Source organism: Triturus cristatus, chromosome 11 (genome assembly GCF_964204655.1).
Source record: "Triturus cristatus chromosome 11, aTriCri1.1, whole genome shotgun sequence".
Classification (NCBI taxonomy): domain Eukaryota; kingdom Metazoa; phylum Chordata; class Amphibia; order Caudata; family Salamandridae; genus Triturus; species Triturus cristatus.
In genome coordinates, this window is record NC_140594.1 from 1,100,722,289 (window position 1) to 1,100,749,546 (window position 27,258).

At 39.6% G+C, this 27,258-nt stretch overlaps 1 protein-coding gene across 2 annotated transcripts in view; it reads right to left on the reverse strand.

The window, feature by feature from the left end:
• The window catches only part of LOC146786069 (dehydrogenase/reductase SDR family member 4-like), a 128,532-nt gene that overhangs the window by 54,193 nt on the left and 47,081 nt on the right, over positions 1–27,258 (reverse strand). For both annotated transcript variants that reach the window (XM_085633959.1, XM_085633960.1), the window contains exons 3-5: positions 21,161–21,338; positions 8,078–8,179; positions 6,285–6,355 (exon numbers count right to left, since the gene is read on the reverse strand). In XM_085633959.1, coding sequence (XP_085490085.1) covers positions 6,285–6,355; positions 8,078–8,179; positions 21,161–21,338 — 351 coding nt within the window. The remainder of the gene's footprint in view (positions 1–6,284; positions 6,356–8,077; positions 8,180–21,160; positions 21,339–27,258) is intronic.

Here is a 27,258-nt window from a genome sequence, read left to right on the forward strand (position 1 = left end):
CCCTGTTTGTCAGAGCAAATTATTTCATCTGTTTCCCTGCATGCATATTTGCATGCACGGAAACAGATGAAAACTCCGCCTTCTGCAAGCTGGAGATGTTTGACAGCTCAGGCTTGCAGAAAGCGGACTTATGTTTGCTTTTGCAAACAGCTACCTCCCAAGGATGGGCATCTTGGGAGGTAGCAGGAGCCATCGTACCTAGGGTGATTGGTCCCTAGGGCCATAAATAGCTCCACAAAGGGGGCCGCACACCCCCCCTGCATTGTGGATGCCCCAGAGAGGGGGTGGTCCCTGGAGTCGGGGTCTGAGACAAACCCCCTATATTAATGTATTTGAGCCCTGGGGAGGTGGCGCTCCCCGGGGCTGCATGGGGGCCATGGGCACCACCATATCTTTAATAAATGTTTCAAATGAGTTGGCATCCCCCAGGGCTTTATTGTTGATGAACGACATCAGTCCAGAATTGATGGCATTCTCTACTATTTTTGCTGGGAAGGGAAGACACAAGGTTGATCGATAGTTGTTAGGGTCTGTGGCATTTAAGGTAGGCTTCTTCAGAAGGGAAAAGATGGAGGCTTTTTTTCACTCTTTAGGGAAATAGCTGGTGCTGAACATCATGCTAAGAATGTCCATAACATGAATTGAAGTGATTTCAGGTGCTAAATGCATGATATTTGGAGGGCAGGGATCCAGGGGGAGCCAAATTTCATTTTGCTGAATTAACTCTGGACTTGATCCGAAGTTAATAGAGAGAAGGTCGTCAATATAGTAGAATTGTGCCCAATGAGAAACCAGAAAAGGGACCCAGAGAGAAATAAGCTAAGTTACCTGTGGAGGCATCGCCTATAGTTCAGATAACTTTAAGCCACCTGAAAAGGCACCTCTGAAAAAGGAGCGGGAGGGCTCGTTGTTGGGTGAAAAGATGTTGTACGTCACTTTAACCTTGTCTTGGAAAAAAGAGGCTAATGAATTACAGAAGGATTAAATTGCCCACGTTATTATTTTTTTTTCTTGTGGCTTGGTCATTTTTTTTATTGTTGCCAACAGCTATTTTGGGAAGCTTTTTGAAGACTAAATTTTAGAAGGGAAATCAAACTTTTTCCTTATAAATCATTTCTTTGCATGCTAAGATAGAACGTTTGCAATGGTGTTGGTTATTTGTAAGATTGATATGAGACATGAAATGGAGGTAATTCATTAGTAGTCTCCTTTATATGCGGGATTGTTTTGTTATGAGAGATTAATATGAGATTTGGCATGAATTTGATAGCATGGCACTATTAAGCCTCAAAAGGACGGGGTTTACGATTGGACTATGGCTTTTGCTTTTGGCTAATTTTATTGAACCAGCTCAGTACGTCTCTTATCTAAAAAAAGGAAAAACCTTTTGAATTAGAACGTAATATGTTTGAATTGGATTATTTCATGGGGACCTTTCTCTTTATTTTCCTTTATTTAAATCTAATTGAGAAGAATCCAATGAAGGAGGGTATTTTATCTGTTTTGAAGTAATGAATGTGTAGCTGAAGAGTACAGACACAGCTAATTTTATTGTTTCACAAGACATGGTTCAAATACAACTTAATCTGCTTTGATGAATTTTGGTTCATTTTACTGAAAGTGAATTTGTTTGTGCTATAAAAAATATATATATTATATTATAGCCTTTATGAGTGTGAGATTTTCATAAGAATTGATTGTGGGTTGAAAATTAGAAAGTTTTAATAATTAGACAAGAGAATGAATCAGAAATAGTCAGATTAAATTCCGGGATAAGACCACATGGCGATTGTTTGGCGAGCAATTTAGAAACGGTATATAAGAAGGGTTTGTTAAACCTTCATGTCACTATGTAGTGGTCAGATTAGGACCTTGTTTCTTAGAAGTGTGAAGGTAAGAACAATGGAAAGTGTTGGTTTATCTGAAGTAATTACAGTTAAATATAATCCTTGTGAGGATATGCACTTAAGATGTGCAACATTTATTTTTTATCTTTCAGTCTCCTTTAACATAGGGTTAATTGGTTGACTTCTGTACTGAAGGACCATTTGCATGATTTCCCAAAAGGTGAGCCGATCGAATTTAAGATGAGTTAAAATTAGGAAATTTGGGATACAATCATTATTTGTCTTCATTCACATAGGGAGTGGGGGTGAGGAATTTCATTTTCTGCAAGATGGATATAGGGTTAACTGAGTTCTTTGGATATGATTTAACAGGGCATGGGTTGTTGAGAGGTTGCCTTAGTATATTCAACTTTCATAATCACTTGGCCTCAGTATAGTAGGTCTTCGTGCTATCTGGGTTTGGGAGGAGTAACAGAAATCTATGGTTAAAACACGGTTTTATATAGAATAAAAAAAAAAATTGGGGACTATTATTATGACATATATTGGTATATGTGGAGTTGGGATTTTGAACTAATGACTGATCTGACGTAGCCATATTGATGAGAAAAGAAAACTCCAGGTGGTTTGATAGAGAACATTACCCAAATTAACTGATGAAATCGGTTTTGGAGAAAGGGTACTACACAAATGTAGACAGGGTGCAGGGAGTGGGAGATCGGTATTACAATACCTTTGGGTAGATGGGTCTTAATTTAGGTTTCTAATCAATGTCCTTTAAGTTGGAATCACATTGTTTTTTTACAGACACATCTTTTTTTAAATGACTACCTAGAGTTAAATATATATTTGGCATCATTGTAGGGATGTTGTGTTGAGAAAATAATAAAAAAAAATATACATATATTTTTTTTCTTTTTTGGTCCATGTTATGAGATTGAAATTATGCAATTTGACGCATTAAAAATATTAGCTTTTTTCCAATAAAATCCTTTTTAATTGTGCTTTTACATGAATGCAAATTACACAATTCATATTTCTGTATTAGGGAATATCTTGTTCTCATGCCATATACATAGCTTGGCGGTGCCATTCTGAGTATGACTATTATTCAAGCTGTTTAATTCTGTTAATGGAATGCAAATCATGTTCATACAGTCAATATTATGCTTGCACAGCAGGTTTATAAGTTAGCGGGTCATTTTCATTTTGAGTATGATTTCTTTATGAAGATAATTATGTTCAACTAACATAAATATAAAATAGTATTTGGCTTTTGGTAGATTTATTGTATTTTAGAAGTACATTCTTAAAGTTTGTTTATTTTCAAATAACAGCAGCAATAAAGAAGCTACGATGTTTCGAAACACATGTCGCAGTGTTAATCATTTAATATTAGTTAGGTGAATGATATCCTAATTATCATTTGGATCTGAATATTGGATGCACAAATGGAATAAAGTTGTATTCATTTACAGAAAGGGGTCAGGTCCTTTCTGAAAGAGAATCTTTTCTTTTCCTTGGATCCCATATTCCATACCCTCCCAAACTCCATCCGGAAGAGAGCAGCACTCAAAGACAGGAAATTATCAACCTGTTTAATGAATCAAGTCTCCTTGGACAGAGCGACAGAAAAAAGCCGTATTTCGACTGTGTAACAGCCTTTTTCAATCTGAAAAGCGGCATTTTGGTGCTGCATTTATGCTTATCCATAAACATAAACAAAATACTATACATTTGACATTGCAGTGTTTGATTGCATTTTACAAAGCATTCATACCATTCTGTAATTATCGTGTGTAAAAAAACACTTTGGCAGTTATACCATACATTATATCTTTTCAGACAACTCAGATCTGAAATTAATTAATTAACCATTGCATTTGATGTTTCCCTCCCTAGGCCTTCATTTAGATGACATTATAAATCCAGGGGTAATCTCTGCTTGTATTACCACTGGATGTAAGGCTTATTTCTATCAAATGTGAAACAACTTGTGGTATTATTAACAAACATTTATAAATTGATTTTTATGCAGATTTTGCTGGGGGTAATATGCAACCAATTCAATTTGACAGTAATTTGTGATTATTCCATTATTGTAAATGCACACTATAATACTAATATGTCATAATGTGCCCACCAGACATTTCTCTTCTACACTCATTTTTTGCTCCAATAAAACCTGATTCATCAGCGATATTACCTTTTGCTTGCTCTTCATAATACAACATTTGAATTCTGCAACCAGCTGAAGATCTGACTTTTCAATTAACCAACCTACCATAGAGATATATAGAGCTAGGTACACACACCTACTCAGCACCAATCGGTAGTTTGCTTTACAGAAATACAATACATTTCCTCTACTGTGGCCCGCGTCTTTCTTATTCAGGGTCCGGTTCTTAAAATAATAGATAATATACAAGCAGAGGGGAGGACCTTTACTAATTTGAGGAGTTCACAAATGTTTCACCTGAAAGCCTGCCATACAGCATACTGGAAAAGGTTTGTATTCTCACCTGTACAATTGTATAGTAAACAACTGCACCTAGAGTAATGTTACTGATGTGTGAAAGGCCTTTTTTTTATTCATGGTGTAAATATTTCTCCCTTTGGAAAAAAAGCCTACCAAACACCATGTCTATTTTCAGAGGATTACCTTCATAGCCTAAAAAGAGGTTTACTCCTGCTCTTTGCCAGAGTAACTCTTCAAATTTTCCGGAGTGAGGTTGGATTTGAAGGAGGTTTGGGAATACCTACAAAAGTGTAAGATTGTGGGTGTGCACACCATTCCAAGACATTTGAGCTCTTCAGCCCACATCCCCCTTTCACTCCCTCTCCAAGTGAGTAACTTTGATTACAGAGAAATCTTTGTGTGGGTAAATTCACTTAAAAGGATGTAACTAATGTATGTTCATTTCAAAACTAGTTAACTTGTAAAAAAAAAAGGCTATTGTGTATGAAAGATACATTCAAACCTTCAATTAGCTTTCAGAATCAGACCCTCTGTCTCTTCTTCCATTTAACTTTTATTAATGCCAGTTTTCTATGATGCAGCTGTACCCTACTGCAAATGATATACCATGGATATATTCACGTGAAAGATATTGAATGGGTATAGAACAAAGGGAATTCAAAGCAATCTACATAGAGGCAGGATACATTAGATTATAAATCATGTGAGCCTGCAATCCTTGTATAAATCCTGTCAGTGACAAAAGAAATGGCGTCCCGGCAATGCCTCAGCCAAGGTGCAAGGCACGTCAGAGAGTATAATAAAAGCTACAGTTTAAACAGTGAAAAAGAAAACTGCTTTTTCCTTCTAACCTGTTTTTCTGAAATAAACACTGATCAGCAGAAAGGAGATATGTGTAGCAACATATATATTGTATAGATCGATGTGTCATTACAGGACAGAAAATATTTCTGCATGTTTTTACACAATTTTGAGTTACACCAATATTGAAATTTGACATAAATTTAAATTATTCGAATATTGTTTTGCAACATTTCACTGCATTTCGTCAATTAATTTTCCACGCTACAGATTTCCCTTCCATTCTTCATACTAAAACCATACTATTCCTTTTGTATGAAAGAGTAAGACACCAAGGTTTTAAGAGGCTTTTAGGGGTGTGTACTGATGTGACCATGTATTATAAAGAATAATATACCCCCTGGTATTACAAGTCACCTCAGAGTTCCATGACCTTAGAAAGGAACTTGAACTGCTGCTTTGCTCCTCGAGATGGTCATGGAGCTCCTTAGTGATTTGTAATATCCTTATGATGTGTGGCAGGGCAAACTGTGTGCCATAAATAGTCTTCCAAAATGTGGGGAGGGTAGTGTTTACTTCAGGAGGGGGTCAAAAGGATTGAGCTTGGAGAGGTGCATGCAGAATGGAGAGTGGGTTAAGTTCATGTTTGTGCAAGGAGGGAGTTCTAAAGGTGGCGTATTGCTCCAGCGATGGATTGCTTTTTGGCTATGGTTACATTGAATTTTACAGTCTTCAGTTACGGAGTCCTTGCTGCTTAAACCTTGTTGTTCTTCAGGATAATCAGTAGGATATCCAAGTCAGGATGAGTTGAGGAAATGTGGCTTGTTCTCCATAACCTTCTGCCCTTCCTCTAGAACTGATCAGTCAGAAGTAAAATTGACTCTGACCACCTCTGTAACATGGCAGTACGAAAATACCCCCGCCACTGTGCAGCAACATTCTGATCCAACATTATCACATTTGGGGCCTATTTAGAGTGTGGATGATAAGATTCTCCAACATAAACAAAGTAGATGTCCTGTCCGCTGTATTACAGTGTATTATAGCCTATGATAATGGCAAAACAGAGGATGCCTTGTTTGTGATGGAGTATCCCATCTGCCAAGCTCTAAAAATAACCCACTATTTCTTCATTCGCCAGTGCTTGTGAGCCTTACCCAATCTTCTGCATGTGAGGAAGGACTTGCTTCACCAACAGGAACATCGAAGTTACATTTGTGTTGAAAACCTGAAATCACAAAGGAAACAATGAAAGTGGGTTGAATGTATTTTCTGAGGTAGTCAAAAGAATCAGCCTTCCTCAGCTTGACTGCCTAGGAAATTACTGCTTGCCAGTCATTTTTAGAGGGAGTTGAGGATGTATTTATGCTTTTCCTCTGGGTTTTGTTTTTTTACCACAAACAACATACCATTGCTCGAATCATAAATGGCCCCTCTCAATACAGTATAAAGAACCCAGTCATTAGTGGAATATCATCAGTAGCATAGTTTGTACTGGTAATACGACAGCTTTGGAAGACATCTTTTAAAATTATCAGGAGAATTATGCTATTGTTTGTTTATCTCCTGGTACTTCCACAGCATTTCCTGGTAGTACTGTACATATTTCCTTTGTCGTATGGAACTGAAGAATAAACAGTAACTAGTATACCATACATTTATTCAGCTCCCTCCCGTTACTACCACTTTTTTAAACAAGGAGCATTCTGTAAACCCAAAGTTCTTTTACAACGTTTAATCATAAGGAGTTAATCATCAATGGGACACCAACTTTTTAAAGATAAAATCTGGGAAAGACCACTTCAAAATATCAGTTCCAGCACTGGACAGCATAACTAATAATGCCTCTGGTTAGCAATGAGTATTTGATATATGCTCACATATGTCAATAGCAATTGAGTCCTTAAGTTGGCCAGAGAAGTAAATTGATCACTTCTGCTCACTTTCTACTGGTGATCAAGAGCAGGGCACACATGAACCTTGATTCCAAAGTGGCAAATGAGGGGCTCTATTGGCCTACATGTTCCTGAAATACTTTGTTATTTGAGTTGGTAGAGGGTCAAAAGTAAGCACATGGCTGTCATTTCCGGGGAGTACCATGAAGGGGGCTCTACAGGCTGTCTTGTTCTTATTGGTACCGGAGGTAATCTGTTGGCCTTTAGGTCTCTGATTGGTTCTGTATTTGAGCTGCTGAAATAGCTGGAAGTGAGATTCTCTGCTGATTACATGGTGGTGCATAGAAGTGACATGGTCATTTATGTATTTAATGGTTTTTATAAGGCATTAGTGCACTTGGGTGAGTAATGGCATTTTGGTGAACTGCTGCAGTCCATGTTCTGAAAAGCTCTTTGTTCCATTTTGGGTGCGCTCCATTTTGTATCCTTTCCTACGGTGCAAGCCTTCCAAATGGATGCTCGATCACTGTAATAATCCTGGTAGAATGTGGGAGCTGCAACAGCCAGTGTCACCTTTTAGTATAAGTTCTAATGACTGTAGTTAGTTAGGAAAGGGTGTCTGGTAGATTTTGTTCAAGGCGGGGAAACAGACCTGTACTGTAGCTGAGTATGGAAGATTGTTGTCTGCAGATAAGTCTCATTTCTGGCAGATGGGACTCAGTAAAATTCAGTGTAGCCTGATGCATAGTAATGTTAATACTGTACAATTCACCTGGAAACCAAAAGGGAATGTACATTTCCTTTGTGAAAACAAGTGTAATCTATAGTGTTTTCACATTGTAGTATTTATATCTAAAATCTGTTCAGTTGTAGCTTTTGATTGGTTCATAGTACATTTTGTGAACTTGCATCCAGTTTCTAAGGTCAATTTTAACATAGCTGTATTTTTGTATATAATTGTGTTTGAAGTATATTTTACTGAGCCTCCCAGTAATACTCTTGAGCTGGGTGGGGACTCTCAAAATAAGAGTCTTTTAAGAGCTAGGCTGTCTTACCTCAGTCCACTCTTCTTCTGTGGTGTCAAAGATGCTCTTGGCGTCCAGCCCCATGGCTGCGTTTGAGAATAGATAGTCAATTCTCCCATGTTTTTCTAAAGCCTTATTAAAAAACAAATTCAGAGAATTAGAGGACCATGAAGCAGTCACCATGTAATTATATGGCATTAGTTAGCATATTTAGGCCTAAAGAAAATGTTTCATAGACAGGAAAAAACTGCGGTGTACAACATAGATCCAGGAGAGCAGAAAGCATCCCAACTTTTAAGAATACCCACCTTACATACATTTGCATAACTAAACTTTGAATTGAATTCATTTACATTGTTAGTGATTAGGCCTTCAAAAAATGTTATGATAATCCCTCTCCTTTCAAAGAAACCACTATATCCATCACAATTTCCAACCAAGGACCATTAGATAAATCCCTACATGCCATCGGAGGAATGTGGGATTTGCAACCCTTATTATTACTCTGACACTCTATACATGATCTTTACAGACATTTCAACTGCCAAATCAATACCCGGGGACCAGAAATCTTCTTAAAGATGCACCTTTAGTTCAACAATCGCCTCATGTTCCCCATAGGCAATGTAAATCACACTACTCCTTAACCCTTTTGGGACAACTAATCTGGTTCCTCAGAATAAGAGCCCTTCTTTGCTAAAGAGTTCACGATTGACTTATACAGGTAAGGTACAGAACAAAGAATTCGCTTCTAAGCCATTCTTTCTTCCTAAACTCCAAACACTGCTGAAAACTAGAGTCAACCCCCTCGCCCTTCTTCCATTCCTCCTCAGTAATTACACTCTGGGTGGTAAGATCTATAGTTTCTTCAATACATAACTCCTCTTCCACTGAACACTCTTTTAGAGCTGAATCTGAACAGTTGGAGAATAATTTTGGCAACAGTTAGCCGTGTAGTTGACAGACCCAAGTATGTATTCCACATCAAATGAGTATTCTTGAAGCTTGACAACCCAATTACTAATGCAAACAGATACCAAGTCACGGCCCCTCTTACAAAAAATCTATCTCAGGGATTCATTATGCGATCTAATTGTGAATTAAGATTTTCACAGGAAACGCCACATTTTTCTACAGCCCCATTCACAGCTGTAGCCCCCTTCTCTATTACAGGGTAATTATACTCCTCTCCTCTGAATACTCTGAAAGCACATGCTGTTAAAAGCTCCTTATTGTTATCTTTCCGCAATAAAGCAGATCGTTGATACAAAAAGTAGTTCTACCCGACACAACACACATAAATCAGTGGCTGTCACTACAACTTTGTTAAGACCCTCAAATTCTTGCTTGCACTTATCATTCTATAAACAATCAACATCCTTCTTCATGATGTGCTTCGAACTAGCGTGTTGTCAAGAATATTGAAAATGTTTCTAGTATAGAATTCTACCATCCCCAGAAAAGGCAGAACCTCTTCCTTTGGTTTTGGAGTTCATAGCTCTGTGATGGTTTCCACCAGATCATTTTTGATGTTACCCCATTGCTTGAGATTGTGTGTCCTAGAAGAAATTAGCTCCTGTCCAAAACTTAAATTATATTTCTTAAGGGTGAGGCCCTCCTGATTCATTCTCTCTAACACACATCATGCCCTAACCATTTTCTCATCCCAGTTCTTACAATATATCAGCATATCATACTGGACATATTTAAACCCATCCAGGGCTCCAACAACACCCTTTGGAACTTAGAAGCTGATGCAACTAGGCCAAACGTCATTCTTAAAAATGTATCACATCCCATGGGTATGGCAAATATCATGAGATCTTGGGAACTATCATGCAGTCCAATATGATGGAAAGATGTTACATCCATTGTAGTGAAGAACTTGGTGTCAGGTTTAGTAGTTGACAACATCTGTATCAAATTAGGTAATGGAAATTAGTCCAAAAGTACTTCTTCTTTATCCTCCAGAGGTCAATACACAGCCCAGTGTCCCTACTAGCCTTGCAAGAAACCACTACTGAAGCCAACCACACCGTGGACTTCACAGGGACAATTTTATCTTCTCTCATAATCTTTCCAGCTCTAATCTTACAGCATCTTGCACACTGAGTAGTATGTTCTCCCTTTTGAAACTACAGAGGACACATTCTTTTTAGCTTACTATAATGAGAATAGTTCTTAAGAAAGCCTAGATTCCCTCTGAACTTAAAAAATCCTCACATCACTCATTGATTGTGACATACATACATGGACATCCACATTGGGGCCTAAGACAATTCCTAAGATTTATTGGTATAGCCAACCTAGAATACTGCCTCCCTAATTGTAAACTTAGATTTTGCCATCAGTTAAATAACCTCCAAACTCAAAGAGTGCTGTAAAGAACCCCAGCAGTTTATTAACTTGGCCACCATAACCCCAGTGTCTGGTATCCATTTTTCTTAGAATTACATATCCGTCTGTCCACTCAATTTAGATAGGTTGGCAGGTAGCCATTTTTTTACAGTCCATCACTGTCAAGCAAACCCTTGCAGTGACGGACAGTACCAAGTTAATAATACCCCCCACACCAGGGAAGATGACTTCCAGGGCGAGTTGAGCATTTTTTTATTTTGAAATAAAACAGTTTGGTGCAGGTTTGTGTCTAGTGCCATATTCAAAATAATTTCTTGGCAGGAATGGTAGGATCTGGCCCTACATTGAGAGAAATATAGCTGAGTGCTGGTCTCCCCTCCAAATGGAGAATACAGGCAGTTGACATTTACGTGAAAGGGGTATGGCTTGAGGGATGTTCTTGTACTGAAGGCACCACATCTTTGTATACTACAAGGATTCCCTTATCCATTTAACCATGTTCACAAAAGCTGGCCTTCCAATTGTTTGCACTTGGAGAGTTCTTGACTGGAATTACGCTCCAAAAGGGTACAAAATATGTTGGGAAAGGATCATCATAATTCATACTTTGCTTCAGCGTTGTTTCAGCAAACTAAGAGCCATATTATCAAGGAGCGGCGATAACATTATCATCGCTTTAGCAGCAGGAAACTGCCGCTAAAGTGACAATAATGGGCTTGATAATATGCCCTTGAGAATTCCCATAGAAGCCCAGGTTCACACCAGAATTTGGGCTTCTATGGGAATTCACAAGGGCATATTATCAAGCCCATTATCGCCGCTTTAGCAGCAGTTTCCTGCCGCTAAAATGGCGATAATGTTATTGCCGTTCCTTGATAATATGGCCCCACATTTGTAATTATTTAGATACAGTTTCTGTACTACCTCATGGTGTATTTCTTGTGTTGAAATTAGGATCACTTAATGCAGTTTGAGTTGGTTAGTAGCATTAAAATCTGTCTGCATCCATAAGTTCAATGAATGAATTGACTTTGAACTTAGTTTCATGTTTTTCCTATTCATTTCAGATACAGAACAGGCCTTGACAAAGCAAATAGGCCTGACTTTTATTCTTTCAATGCTTGTAAACACAGGCATTCAAAAATGTTGTTTACGTGTGTTACAAATGCTGTTTATTATATTCAATCATGTCATATTAACATTGGCCAAGTAGATAAAGGAGATAATGATTTGAACCTATCACACAGTATGATGGTAAAGTGTACTTTTCAGAATTAAAATGCACCTTTATGAATTCCAATTGAACCAGTTCCCTGGATGCAGAATGATACACCAGTAGGTGAGAATGTTATGCTTCTCTGGGTGCAGTCAAAGCACCTTTATGCATATTTAAAGAATTGGTAAAAATATGGCTTTAGGCATACATGTCAGACAGACTCATGACAAAAAATGACACAAATATATAACACAAAGGATAATTACAATACAAAAAATCTAACAGGACAAAACAGTCAAACCAGAATGAAACAAAAAAACCACAATATAGCACAATAATTACACAACACAATTTTTCACCACCGCACAACAGCACATAAATACAACATCCCCTCCGCAACAAAATACAACACACAAATATGCACAAACATTCTGCTCACACATTACTAACACCATAAATCTGCTTTCATAAATACCGTGGTAAAATGTGGTTTTTGCAAGCACTGCTTTATTTACCACCACAAGCTATATTAGCATTAGTACCAGTCAAAAATGTTTTGTGATCCAACCCCAGGAATTACGGCCTCCTCTACAGTAATGAGGACCTCCAAGATAGCTATGAAGAGAATGAATGAGAAGGAATGATGGAATGGAGTTCATTATTAAAGAGTTCAAATGAAATCCTCTATTGAAGCAACTAAGGGCAACCACTGCAAGAATGAATCTGTGGCACTACTACAGCGACAAAGAGCTATTAGGAGGTATCATTCATTTGAACTCGAAGGACTCAAAAAGTCAAGGACCAGACTTTAAATACTTTGCTTGTTATCAAGCCAGATTTGCAAGTTATGACATGGCTTTTTGATCATTATTTTAACCATCTGTTCGTCCATTTGTGTGATCTGCGAAGTACTCGCCCACTTCTACAAGCTGAAGATCAAATCTCCTTTACTGTAACTATGGCTTTCTTCTGCATTGATTAGTGCAATTGAGGTCCTTCAAGCCAAAATCCTTATCAAAATACAAAGAGCACAAAGCTGTGCTGTCTGCCAACATTTCCTCAAGTTGAAAAGCATTTTTCATATTATTCAAGTTCTATAATCAATTCACTGGTCACCTGTCAAACAAAGGATTGCATTTACCACCATTGAAAGTCTTGCATTACTTGACATTTCACTACCTTCCCAACCTTTGCACTGTCTACCCTCCAAATCTGAGCTTTATTTCGGCCTCCCAACCCTCTCTCTCAAATTCCTCACCAAAACAAATAGATTGGGGACACGTACCAGCAGCAACAATCCTCCTCCATGTGTAACCCTCATCCTCTGGATCTCTGGCAGGAAAGCAGCTTTTTGTCATTCTACTGGCATTCAAAGATTCACCTCTTCTATGGAACATTTTCATCTTAATTAAGACTACTAATCTGCTTTCTCCATCCCTCTTCCTCATTGCAGATGCTTACATTTTTCCCTAGGTCACATGAATGTGTTTTACAGAAACAATTGAAAAAAAATTACAGAAACAAAGGAAAAAAAGAACTAGCTAAATAAATAAACAAAAATACACATAAATAAATGGCTATAAAGAGCTGTACATCACTACCATAAAAAGGGACTCTCAGAAACCAGTAAAGACCACAAACAATATCCATCTTGCAACTCCAGTGTTATACTAATCTGGCTGCTATGATTCTTCAAACATAGTATGAAACTTGATACTTTTGAGCTTAAGAAAATGTGCTGTACCTTGTTGGTGGGCCCAGTTTAGTAACATGCTTATTGTTGTACAATGCAGAACTTTCCCGTTTAAAAACTATTTGAAGATAATGTAGCATCCCAAGCAATTACTGAGTCTCCCAGTGCTGTAAAATTTCCAGAATACACACTTGAACTGTAATGGGGTAACAACACATAGATAAACCATAATGGACACTGTAGCTTTGTCTCAAAAGCCCAGCAGACCATTGAAGGTAAGAGATGGTGCATTTGTGATAATCTGTAATGGTACAGGGCATGGACTCTGCCATTAAGTTCACAGAAGATTAGAGTGCACAGTGGGTTGGGAATCCTAGATCATTGACTGCTAATTCTGAAAGCCCAAGTACAATAGTAGAATATCAGTGGGGGGGGGGGGAACATGGCGGCGGGTTAGTCCTGCCGTGAGCTTTTTCCATGCTCCTCCGCAGTACTTCGCTAAATTACCCGATCTAAAATGTCCCTGAACCTTATTGGAAAGAGTTTTCATCTCTGTTCCTGTTTGTCCTCTGCTTGGCGTTTTTCTTTCCGGCATTTCTCCTTCATTTCTCTGAGTCCGGTTCTTGTGGAGATATGACAGAGACGTGGCTCCTTCCCGGACCTGGCCCAATCAGGCTGAGGGGAATCCTGTGTGTCGACGTCCTGTGGAGTTCAGCGGTGAGGCGAATGTTTTCTTGCTTCCCGTTTTCTCTGCCGCCTTCCGCTATCTTTGGCGGGTCTGCCTCTGGTATTTTGGGTGCCGCTGGGGTCATGGGAGTCTGTGGTATTTTCTTTCTGTGGCAGCCTGGCCCGAGGTGTGCGTGGGCCATCCCGTGCTTCGTCGGGGGTCGGCTGTTTCAAGCGGCTGGTAGTATTGCCGTTGAGAGACGGGTGGAGGCTAGGATTTCCATCAACCATTATAAGATGGAGAAAAATCTATGTTGGACAAAATTGAACCATCGAGAACAACAGCAGACAAAACAACATTAAAGTTCTTAATGTCCCAGAGGTTTGGAGGGTAAAAACATCAAACGTTATTTTATAGACCATTTAAAAGAGTTTATTCCAACTATTGACTCCTGGAAACTGACATTCAGAGAATTCATAGCGACCCTTTCTCAAAAAACACAAACACTCCTAGAAGAATTCTGGTTAATTTGAAAACCTTTCTTTTGAAGGAACACGTTCTATCCATTGCACTCAAAGCTGGCTCCTTTACTAAGGGAGATTGGTAGTTCTGGATAAGATCGGATCTTTCTAGAATAACACAGGAAAGACAATGGGAACTGGGGAAGTTCATCCCAACATTGCGATCTTTAGGTGCAACGGTGCAACTGAGGTTCCCGGCTCTTCTGAAAGTAATGTGGAAGAATAAAATGTTTAACTTCAGAGAGCCTAAGGAGGTGGGGCTCTTTATAGATCAAATTAAGGCCCATGGATAACTTGTTGTTTTGCCTCTTTGCACAAGTAGTTTCCAGAGGGAGGGGGTAAGCTCTACTGGGTGGTTATTATCAGGCCCAGGCTATTTTTTGGGAGGGTTCCCTTGGGAGGGGAGGGGGTCAGGAGTGTCATAGTTAGAGCAAGTTATTTTCAAGTTTCACCGGGTGGGGAGCATATTTGGGAAAAAAGAAAAAAAAATCCTCATTGGTGTAATACACAGGATATTGTAAATAAAAATGGAATGGTTCCTGAACAGCTAACTTGCTGGCTGTCTGTGACATCTCTAAATTCTGCAAGGTGGTTCAGATACAATCTTGACCTCTATTTAGTTCCTATTAAAAATAAAATATTAACATGGAACATTAATGGCCTGAGGGTTTTGAGTAGACAGAGGAGATTTTTTCAATATCTGAATCAATCAAAGTATGACATTATTATTCTCCAAGAAACCCATTTAATTTTGGACAAATTGGTCTTGATTCGTGTCAAGCAGAGATGGATGGAATTATCAATCCATACCTCACAAACGTGTTATACTAAAGGAGTGGCTTTGATTATCAAGCACTCAGCTAAAGCACCTCTAGGTGTCGTTAAGGCAGACTCCAAGGGGCGATGGATCATTGGTGATATTAAAATTCTGAATGAATGGTATACCCTTGTATGCTACTATGGTCCGAATATAGATGATGAGGGACCTCTGAATACTATTTATAGTCATCTGAGTCAATCTAACTTTCCTATTATTATGGGGGGCGACTTTAATATTCTTCTAAATCCTGCTCTGGACGGATCTAATGGGGGCAGGGTAGTCACTACAAAGATGGGTTCCTTTGTTAAACTTTTGATGAAGGACTTAGGTCTGATGGCTATCTGGAGGAAGAAGTATAAGAGATCAGGTGGCCCTCCGGATTTTACATTTCATAATAAAAAACATGGGCACTTTTCCAGGATTGATTTCTTCTTGGCAGATATAAGATTTCTGAATTGCACGATCTCTGTAACACGTGTCCCAGAGCATCTCTCTGATCACTCTGCTGTAGTCTTAGAGCTACAAATACCAAGAGGTGTGTCAACTAAAAGGTGGACCTTTGATAGAACCCTACTCCTTGACCCTCTAATAATATCACAGCTGAAGAAAGATACATTGTAATAATTTTTTTTAATCTAACAAAGACTCGGCTTCATTGAAGGTCATTTGTGATGCCTATAAGGCTTTTATTAGAGGCTGTGTAATAAGTTTAGCAGCTTAAGGAGGGTAGAAGTACGATTCAGAAATTGGAAGATGTAAGGAATGAAAGTAAATCCCACACAGATATGCAATCGGGCAGGGAGGAAAATAGAGAGGTTATAGCTAAGAGACAACTGCTAATAGACCACCTAGAAGCGAGCAACTTAGCTAATTATGAATGTGGCGAAGGAGGTGGGAAACTCCTTGCCTGGAAGAGTCGGATAAACCAAACTAGGAATTTAATTAAAGAAGTAACTTTTGGTTGACTCTGGTGACATCTTTTCAGATAATTTCAAAATAGAACAGGCTTCTTTGAGGACTTATACACAGAAGACCTAGCAGTTTCGGAGTCCCAAATTAAACAATATATGGAGGTATATCTCTACCATCCCTTTCAGAAAACCAAACTAGTCTGCTGAATCAGAACATTTCTTTGGAAGAACTTAAGTCTGTGAAGAAACACCTAAAAAAGGGCCGGGCAGCAGGTACTGATGGTATTCCTAATGAATTTTATATAGCTTTGATAGAGGAGATGGCCCCTGTCCTTGTTAATCTGTTGGATGGGATTTTTTTTAGATAACACCTTAATCCCTAAATCTTGGGATGAGGCTACTGTCTCCTTGATCTTAAAACCAAATAAAGACCCAAGAAAACGTGAGTCATATAGGCCCTTTTCCCTGCTGAATTTTGACTATAAAATCTTTGCGCAAATTCTAACAGGGAGGTTGAACCCGCTAATTGGTTCCTTGATTCATCCTGATCAGAAGGGGTTCATTAGGGGCCGTCAACTTCACGATTTAACTCATAATTTGATTGGTGCGATTCACATAGCCTCAACTAATAACTTGCCTCTCACGATCTTTGCATTCGATGCCGCGAAGGCATTCGATAGGGTGAACTGGCCTTTTCTAACCTATATGCATTACTAAGATCCTGGAGTGGTCTTCCGTAGTCTATTTTGGGCTGCTCTAATTTGATCAAAATGTCTATCCTGCCGAAGTTTACCTTTATTTTCGATTTGATACCTTTATATTTCAACCACTCCTCTCTGAAAGATATGCAAGGCCTTATAAATAGTTTTCTTTAGTCTAACAAGGGGGTAAGGATTGCATGGAGGAAGTTACAATGCACAACGTTGGAGGGGGTATTGCTGGACCTGACCTACGTTTTTACTGTTATGCCTTTCAATTAAAGAACATAAGGTCCCTCCTGTTTACCTCTTCCTTAAGGTTTTAAGATCTGCCTGTGAAGTTTGGTATTATACAAGGAAGATCTTTAAAATCCCATATTACCGTCCAGGGGCCCCTATTTAGAACTCCCCAGGAACTCCTGCTTGTCTAAAAGATAGCCTATCAACTCCTCTATTGGAAGAAGGTGTTCTGAACTGGGGTCAACTCTTACAAGAGAACAAACTTCTTCAATGGGAAGTACTCTCTAACACTACACATCAAAGACTTTCAAGATTTAAGTTTTATCAGTTATCTAGTTGGGCTGCTAAATTGGATAAAGCGAGAGTAGTAAATGAAGATAATGAAAACGTCCTACGGGGGCCCCTACATCAACATGAAGAGGTCCAAATGGTATTGGCTCTTGGTCAAGTGGGAGCCCCCTTTACTACCTATGGAAGAGCCCTGGGGAAGAGACCTGCCTTTGACCAACATAACATACTTATGGCAAGTATCGATCACACTTTATGGAATGTGGTTAAAGCTGCCCATCTTAAGAGAAACCATATGTTCACACTCCATAGGGCATACTGGACCCCGAAGAAAATTTCAAAACTGGGAGGTGAACGGCAGAAGGTTTGCTTGAAGTGTGCTTCTGATGATGCGGACAACCTACATATATTCTGGCATTGTCCTTCTATCCAGGGTTTCTGGTATAATGTCGGTAAGACTCTTTCGGAGGTGTTGGGGCAAGTAACCAAGGTAAGCCTGATCTTGGTTATCTTTGGGTTTTTTCTGGAGGAGAGTATTAGTTATAATCTCTCCAACTCATAAGTTTCCCTTTTATTTTTGAAAATTTTGCTTGCAAGGAGGTGAATCTGTTTAAAATGGATCTCCTCTCAACCCCCAATAAAATGAGACTGGGTAACCTCGGTGAAACTTATCCATAGACTGGATCTTACTAGTTCTCAAGAAAAAGAATCAGAATGTGAGGGACCTGGGATAACTGGGTTAATAACTTAACAACATATTATCCGGTAAATTCACAAATTTTATAAGGCCCAATGATTATGTTATAAGTGAGATTTGAGGAAGAGATATCATCTTCTGTATATACCTTCCCTAGGATTACGGCAGCTGGTTTTGTTGGATCCACGGGTACCCAAGACGGTATCGTTACTTTTCTTTGGAGATCCAAAAATAAACCTTTGGCTTGCTTAAAAGACCTCTCACTTGTCTACAAATGAGGGCTAGAAAATAAAAATAAAAAAAAGAAAACAGTGCACCATTTAACCTCAGAAGTGAAGAGATACAAGATAGACATGCCTGGGCAGCTCCCATGTAATGTTAAGGTGTTTCTAATGTGGTTATATTTTTGTGCATCATTAAGAATGTGCAGAATTTATTTTCACCTTGATCACACATGTACACATGTATATAGTAATGGCTTTGAAAGAAGCTATCGATGATATGTAGAAGTGTATTTTCTTGACCCTTGTTAACTAGGCCTCAATTTAGACTAAAACACCATCTTATCCAAGATGGAAGCAATCTTTGTCACTCATGTCTTCTTCCTGCACATCTCATTGCCTGTCGTTCCTGTAGCACCAAGTTGAACAGATTATTATTTGTTGATTTACATTGATAATGTTATTGTTCATGCATACTTTGATGAACTTTGTCCGGCTCAGTCATGATCTACAACTATATCTTCAATGTCCTTCCAACAGATCACTGTGCCCTGTTCACTTATAAACCACACTGTTGTTTATGTATCTCGTTTGTTGTAGCATCTCTGGGTGACATTAGCATAGACAGAGAAGAATAAGAATTCATGTAGTGAGTTGGCGCTTACTTTATAAGGCAATATAAGGTGCAATTTGACTGTGCTCTCGTTTGCTGATGAAATTAAAGATTTACTCACACCACAATGATTCTATAGTTCTGTTAATTTCATATGGGCTAAATAATGTATAAAAACCTTCTATTTTTGGGGTGAGCCAGAAGACTTTCCTGTTCTACTAGGGATGCTGTTCAGCACTCTCACGATTTTGCTGCCCACTTGGGAGTTAGATTAATTTCTGATTTCACATTTCTCCATCTTGTCCTATTCCCTCAAAGCCTTTATACTATTGACTAGGCCTGGGCGAAAATTTCGTTCCGTTCGCGGAAATTGCGATAATTTGACATTTTCGCGTTCCGCGGAGAGCGCGAAAATGTCAAAAATTCCGGTTTCCGCAGCTTGGCGATAATTTGTTTCTTGCTCGCGCTGTAAAATAATACATTCTCGCGCGCGCGCGATCGCCTTACCTGAATCCCTGCGTTCGCCGACAAGTTTTCTTGATCCGGTCGCGTTCTCCATGAGATGTTGTATTGTTTTTAGCCATTTGCGCTGTCTCGCGACAGTTCGCGCCCGCAGTGACGTCATGCGTCGCGCGATCACGTCTTTCTTCTCGCGATCATGCACCGCGAGAACAACTCAAAACAAGATGGCCGCGCCCGCAAGCAACCACATGGGTAAGTTGGCGACCCGCAACCATGCAGAAAATCTCGCGAACATGCCGGAAAAAAACTTCCGCATCTTCGCGATATTTCCGCTTGTTTGCGATAATTTTAAACATTTTCGCGATAATTTGCGAAGGTTAATTCCGCAAATTCCGCCCACCCCTACTATTGACACCATTGACACTGTGTCACCTTATTTTAAAATGTTATATTAAAATGCATGAACTTTTCTATTGGTCTGGATATCAGTTATTGAGTGGGCTTATGTGCTTTATTGACTGCATTTCTGATTTTTGATTCATTGGGAGGTCCTTTAAATATGGGTCAAAGGTGTGATTCTCATGAGAACCTACCCTTGATTTGTAGTGATTTGCTGTAACTATTGAGACAGGATGGGAGCTATATTGTATGAATCTGTGGAATAGTGCAGGCAAATGTGATTTTAAACAGTTATCTTCCTACTTTAAAATAATTGGATTGACTTGCCATACATTTGCACAGTCACACCACATGTATGAATCTAATTGTACTTCACCCTATAAAATAAGCTTTAACCAGACGGTATTGGCCTCCACCGATCCTTAGAAGGCAACACTCTTTTAATCTGACCTATGATTTGTGATCCATTTACTTGGGTTGAATTATACTCATTTCTGCTATTTCATACATTGCATTTTATTCTGAGCTTCATGCATTTATATGTAAAAAGACTGACATACTCTTTGCCATTTATTTTGGTTTTTGTAATGCCTTTAAGTCTTCAATAAACCTTCATGGTTTTCTTTACAATACTTGTCAGTCTTTATTGTGAGGCCCAACATTGTATTCTGAAATATTTGATATTTGATTTACATGTTGACCAAACCTGTTGTGGAACAACAAAATCCTTAGGGATTAACACTCCTCACAGTTCATGAGTTGCGCTTTGTTTTGAAACAAAGGAAAAAGTGCTAAATCACCTCCCTGACAAATGTGAGATTTATTAGTTCAGGGATTTTCTTGAGAAGGTTTCCATATTTACTTTATTAGTTTGAAGTCACTGTGCAGTCTCTGATTTGTGTAACTTATTTGTTATTTGAGGCAGTTTAACTAACTTTCATAATATGACTATTCTTCTGCGTTGTGGCCTTGTTTTGGGTGGTACTGCAAATATTCAATTTTTTGAATCAGGCTGAGGTGCCACAATGTGAAACTAAAGTATTACCTTTCAACAGACACATTGTAAGACACACATCATTTCTCACTATTTTCAGAATTCTGCTTGCCTCTGAAGGAATTGGATCTCAAATGTATGAAATACAAATAAACTAAAAATAATCTTTTAATGGTATTCTACCTCTCGAGCTTTCAGAAATCACGTAACCCAAGGGCCAGCCCAGAACTCTGAATTTATTTCTCCTCTCTCTACAAGAAGGAACCAATCATGGTCTCTCTTGGGTTCTAATGAGTTTTTGAAATTTCCACTCACCATTTCAACAAGGTTCTTCCTGTGGGCTTTGTTTGTGACACTGCAGACAGTCCCTGACACAGACAGATTTTCTGACTTAAGCTGTTCGATTGCTCTGTCCACGTTCTTCTGCTCCCGACTACTAAGGACCACGTGGGCACCCTGTTGTGCCAGGCGTCGGGCGACGGCAAGTCCTATCCTGCAAAAGAACAACAGGTAAACAAACTGTTAATAGTAGAGTAGGCTTTGTTAGTGAAACTCTTTCTCTGCTAGCTTTTTCTGTAGCCTCTCTATAGACCAAGGTATATTCATTTAGTATGGAATAGTGGCAAAGGACCCTGCTTACAGATATCAATAATGTCTGTAGTAGGGTCATGCTGATGCATATTAATCATCAATTTACAAATATGAAGGACATTTCCTTGTGGAAGTGGGAGTGTGGTGCAATCCAATCATTGTATTTCTACATGTTTTCACTCCTGCAGACAGAGTTCTGGTTAGGTGCTTCTATTCCTAGTTTTGCTTCATGTTCAATCTGAGCTTGACTTATTGGTTACTGTGTGTCTATGTAAATTGTCCGGTAGAAGAGGGAGATGTTAACTGTGAAATTACTTCAGAAAGCAAGAGGCTTGGCTCAAAGTATGTTTAGCTCTTCTCTCTCTAAGCCTTGCTGAATAGCTTGTGGTTCCGTGAGTGTGTGAGTTAACGTGATGTTTGTGAAAATCTGGATTCCAAGTAGAGGGAGAAGAGAAAAGGAGATGTGGCAAAGTTTAGTAAATCTATTGTAAGCACTGGTTTTAATGAGGAGTCCCTGACCACTATCTGGCAGCTAAAACTAAAGTAATAGGCTTCTTTCAGAGAAAATGTGAGTTTAGTCCTCAAACAGCACATACCCATGACAACTTTAAAGTCATAAGAGTCCAAGAAAGGAAACAAAAATAATCACAAACATAATACAAAGAGAACACCTGTAATGGAGACAACAATACCAAAACAACAATTAGTTATAGGGACCAGGAGTTATGCATTTTGGAGGAAAATGTGAAAAGGGTACTTCAAAGAAACATTGGAAGGCAAAAATCCATGTTAGTCAATCGGGTGTGGGTGACCAGGCCTTGGGCTCCTTTCCATAACGTCAATATTATGGACGTGTATCTGTGTATATGCCGCCCTGCGCCTCACGTTATATCTATGTATAAGCCGCCCTGCGCTTCATGAGTTTTGCGTTTTGTGTGTAAGCTGCCCTGCGCCTCACGTTATTGTTGTGTATAAGTCGCCCTGCGCTTCATGTTAGTATAAGCCGCCCTGCGCTTCATGTTATGTATGTATAAGTCGCTCTGTGTTTCATGTTTTTTTTTTCTTGTGTGTGTAAGCCGCCCTGCGCTTCATGTTACTGTTAATGTAAGTCACCTTGCGCTTTAACTTGATGTTCACTGGGTGCTAAGATCTTTCTCTGTTGTTTTACCCAGTGCTGTTAAAAAATGTTTTGTTATCTTTAATGATATCACAGGGAAGCATAATTAATCTTACGCATTTTTCGTCTTCTCTGTCATCTTGTTCTTACTGATGTGATTGCTCTCTCGCACACCCACCTGGCCAGTTGGAGTGCAGAGGGAGTACTCATTGACGTTTTTTTTTTTTCTCATTTGTAGAAAGGAGGATGGGAAACAAGTTATGTTATTTGTTTCTTTAAGACCTTTGCTTGTTTTCTGTTTCCTTAAGAACTTTGCTTGTTTTCTCTTTTTCTACCTTCGCTCTGTTCGCCATTGTATCCTTCTATTTAGTTTGGTTCTTCTGAGCTCTTTATCTGATTCTTTATTTCTTTGTTTGGTTATTCGTTTGGAAGGAAGGAGGATATGTTATATCTTGGTACAGTGTGTTTCTTCCTATTTACTTCTCCATCAGTGGAACACTGGGTGATGATGTCATGTGGAATGTTGATCTGTGAAACACACAGTTGGAGATGGGCTGAGCGCCTGGCTGGCTGCTCCTGGTGGGGCTCTTTAAGGGCTCTTCTCTGGCTCTTCACTGTCTTAACTACTGATCCTGTAACCAACCTGAATAAATCATCTGAATCATACCTACCAGTGTGGACTTGATTACTACAGTCGGATAGGGCCTAGAGTTGCAACCCAGTCCACAATTTTTGTTTTGAACTTACGGGCAAATACAAGTAGTATGGTAATGGTGGGGTGGTAAATTCTCACCTGAAATGACCTCTACAATAAGCAGGAGACCAACCATTACCATGCAGTTGCAAGAAAATGACTCTGTAATGGGGAATATTAAGTGAGATGACTGCATGTGTCTTCATTTAGTGGGCCATTCACTAGACATACCTTCTGAGAACATGAATCTTCTTGCATATGTGCCTTAATGCCTATCCATGTACTATGAAAATGCCAGTGCCCATGTGTACCTTGATGTGTGCTGTAATATTTTCCTAATCAATTGATATTTGGTTTTGAGCCAGCTTCAAGTCCACTATAACCTTGGTATTATTGCACCCTGACATGCATTTTAAACAAGTCAGCTCTTGCTTGTATTAGTTGCATCAATTTACCAAAGTCTTCTTCCATTCTTCTTACAAGACGATCCTGGCATCATTTGTAACCCCACCAAGCACCAAATGGTTTACCATGGTGAACCTTTGCTCTCTCTTCTTCTCTATCCCCATACACAGGGAGAATCAGGTCTTCTGCGAGTTCTCATTCAAAGGGTCCCAACTTTAATTTCAGAGATTCCCACAAGGATTTATGGAGTCTCAGTCAATCGTTTCGTAAGCTTTAAAAAGAATTGGACACTTTGGTCTTTCCCTGGTGGGACTACTTTGGAGCAGTATGTTGATGAACTGATTTTGCAGTTGCTACTTTAGATCACTCCACGGTAGACTCCCTTCACCTCCTCACTGAAAGGCCTAAAAAGGGGCAGATGGCTTCGAAACACAAATTGCAGTTTTGTCTACTCAGAGGGTGATACCTTGGTCGTGAAATCTCAGCTGGCAAGTGCCACCTGTCACCCGAGCACATTGAAGCCAATAGTAAGTTGCCTCATCTAGTGACCATCTCCTAGGTATGAACTTTCTTGGGTATGACTGGGTAATCTGGAAAACTATTCCTATGGCAAAGCCCATGCAAGACTGTACCCCTGAGCCCTTGCACTGGTCTAAATAAGCTGAAAATGCATTTGTAGAAATAAAGCAAGCACTAACTTCTGCACCAGCTTTGGGTCTGTCTGAATACACTAAACATCTCACTCTATATTGTTATCATTGTAACAGCATTGTCCTTAGAGTATCGTCCAAGATCATGAGGATCAGAGAAAGCTTGTAGCCTATTTTCCCCCAGATTTTGAACAGCTGTGGTTGGGCTCCCACCCTGACTCTGCTCTGTAGCTGCTGCTGTCCATCTTGTCAAAGCCTCTAAAAACATATTACTCAGTACCACTTTGACTGTTGTGAGGCCCCATGATGTTGTTGCTCTTCTCTCTCCCAAACGTGACATGTTTCTAAGGCCAGATCGTCCATGTATGAGATATTATTATTGTCTGCTTCTCATGTTAGTTTTGTCTGCTGTTGCACTTTGTACCCCATGTCTCGGATTCCTCCCTTGAAGAGTGAGAACGATTGTCTCTAACTACATATGTCACCATACCCTGCATTGAATTGACTGACACTCCCATACCAAACTGGGATTAATGTATTTTGTGGATGGCTCATTTCTAGGGGTGGGCGGAATTTGCGAAATTAACTTTCGCAAATTATCGCGAAAATGTTTAAAATTATCGCAAACAAGCGGAAATATCGCGAAAATGCGGAAGTTTTTTTACCGCATGTTCACGAGATTTTCTGCATGGTTGCGGGTCGCCAACTTACCCATGTGGTTGCTTGCGGGCGCGGCCATCTTGTTTTGAGTTGTCTCGGGGTGCATGATCGCGAGAAGAAAGACGTGATCGCGCGACGCATGACGTCACTGCGGCCGCGAACTGTCGCGAGACAGCACAAATGGCTAAAAACAATACAACATCTCATGGAGAACACGACCGGATCAAGAAAACTTGTCGGCGAATGCAGGGATTCAGGTAAGGCGATCGCGCGCGCGCGCGAGAATGTATTATTTTACAGCGCGAGCAAGAAACAAATTATCGCCAAGCTGCGGAAACCGGAAATTTTGACCTTTTCGTGCTCTCCGCGGAACGCGAAAATTTCAAATTATCGCAATTTCCGCGAACGGAACGAAATTTTCGCCCAGGCCTACTCATTTCTCAGAAAGGATGAAGGCATCCTGATAGCAGGATACACTGTACCTACTGTGAATGAAATTGTTGAAAGCTGCTGATTGCCTATGTTAAGCATGCTCAGGTTCTGAGAAAATATTGTAACAGTGCACACTAACTCAAACTACACATTTGGAGTGACGCATGACTTTAGGTACCTCTCGATGCAAACAGGATTTCTAATATCTGATGGAACCCCTATAAAAAATTTCAATATGTACAGAATTGGTTGAATGCCTTGATGTTGACCCAATAAGTTGCAGTGGTTAAGTGTGCTGCCTGCAATACTCTCATGATGAAGTCCTGGGAATATGCCCTCACTGATTTGGCTGCGAAAAATGGCTGCTCTGTTATGTAGTGCTAATGATGCTATGTATCTTATAGAAACTGATTTTCCTGATATATCTATCTATCTCTGTTGCAGAAATGAGCCTCTTAGAGTGAGAAACAGTACCTCAGTTTGACACAATAGTAAGAGAACTTGAACCTGAGAACAACATATCTGAAGACAGCTTATCATGTTTCTGCAATATTGTAAGGCGACATCATCATTCAGTAGTAAGTCTTACTTAGTAGAAGGGATGGGAGGGTTTGAGGTCCACATCATGGGCCACCCCTCAACTATCTCGTATGGGCTCAGCTTGGTTTTCTGTCTAGGTACACCACTAATGGACCATAAAGACAAGGGAATCCAGCCATTTCAGTTGTGTCTAAGTACATATATTAGCTATCTTATTCTTGGAAGTACTTTTATTTTGTTCTACGTTTCCTCCTGTTTCATGGTGATAGGGTTAGTGGGAGTGCTGAACAATTCCTAAGATTTTGTTAATCTCCTGCAGTATGGATGAAATGAAGTGTGTTCCTCGGTCCCTTAATAAGCAACTTGAGATTCTGAAATGTTGATTGATGTCTCTAAGTAAGCGTTTTGCAACTTTGAAGGCATCTGCTCTTGCACACAGGTTATCTTCCATCCAACCCAAAAACATGAAGATTATCATTAATATGTACAAGTACAAGGACAACTAGATACATTCACGCTTCTGCTTCAGTGCGTCTTGCCATTGTTGCCTGCTTGCAGACCTGCATCACACCTCAGACTGGATCTCTTTGCTGGAGCTGTTCCTGTTGCTACCTTTCCATCTGCCGGAGGGTTGGATCTCCAGTAACCACCTCCTTCACCTGCACCTCCACAGGCACATAATGTTGCACACATCATCCTTCATCATTTTTGCTTCCACCTTAGGGAAGCAGCTGTCTCCCTAAGTCTCTGGCTTTTAGTGGGATATATCATTGCTCTGGAGTGGGGAGTTATCAAGAAACTCAACTGTACTGAACCTATCTTTGAGCAGAGCAACCACTCTGTGTATGAAAACAAATATTTGCTGTTGCTTGATCAATACAGCCAAACAATTAGCCTTTCTTCCTGCTGAATCTACACTCACTTGCCCATTAACGTGGGGGAGAAGTATTTTTTTGATCAGAGTGCCCTTCAGCAAAAACAAATCTCACTTTGATCTGTTCTATCATGGTCAAAGACTGTCTGAATATGCTGGGGTCTCCCCAGTCATTACAAGAAAACCTGATGTCACTCATCTTGTCCTTTCAGAATGGCGGGTGGTTTTTCAGCAGCACAAAGCACAACCAGAGTGTCTTTGTGGGCCAGAGTGAATTTTGGCATTGTTGTAGAAACTATACTTTTCAAATCACCTCCAATGAATACCACCTTCATACTGGTATGGTGTTTCACAAACTTACACAACAAGAAGGATATGCTTGTTCTTTTTATGGACCAACAGTCTATCCTTGGTTACCTCTGTTATTCTGGCTGCATTGCCCTATGTATC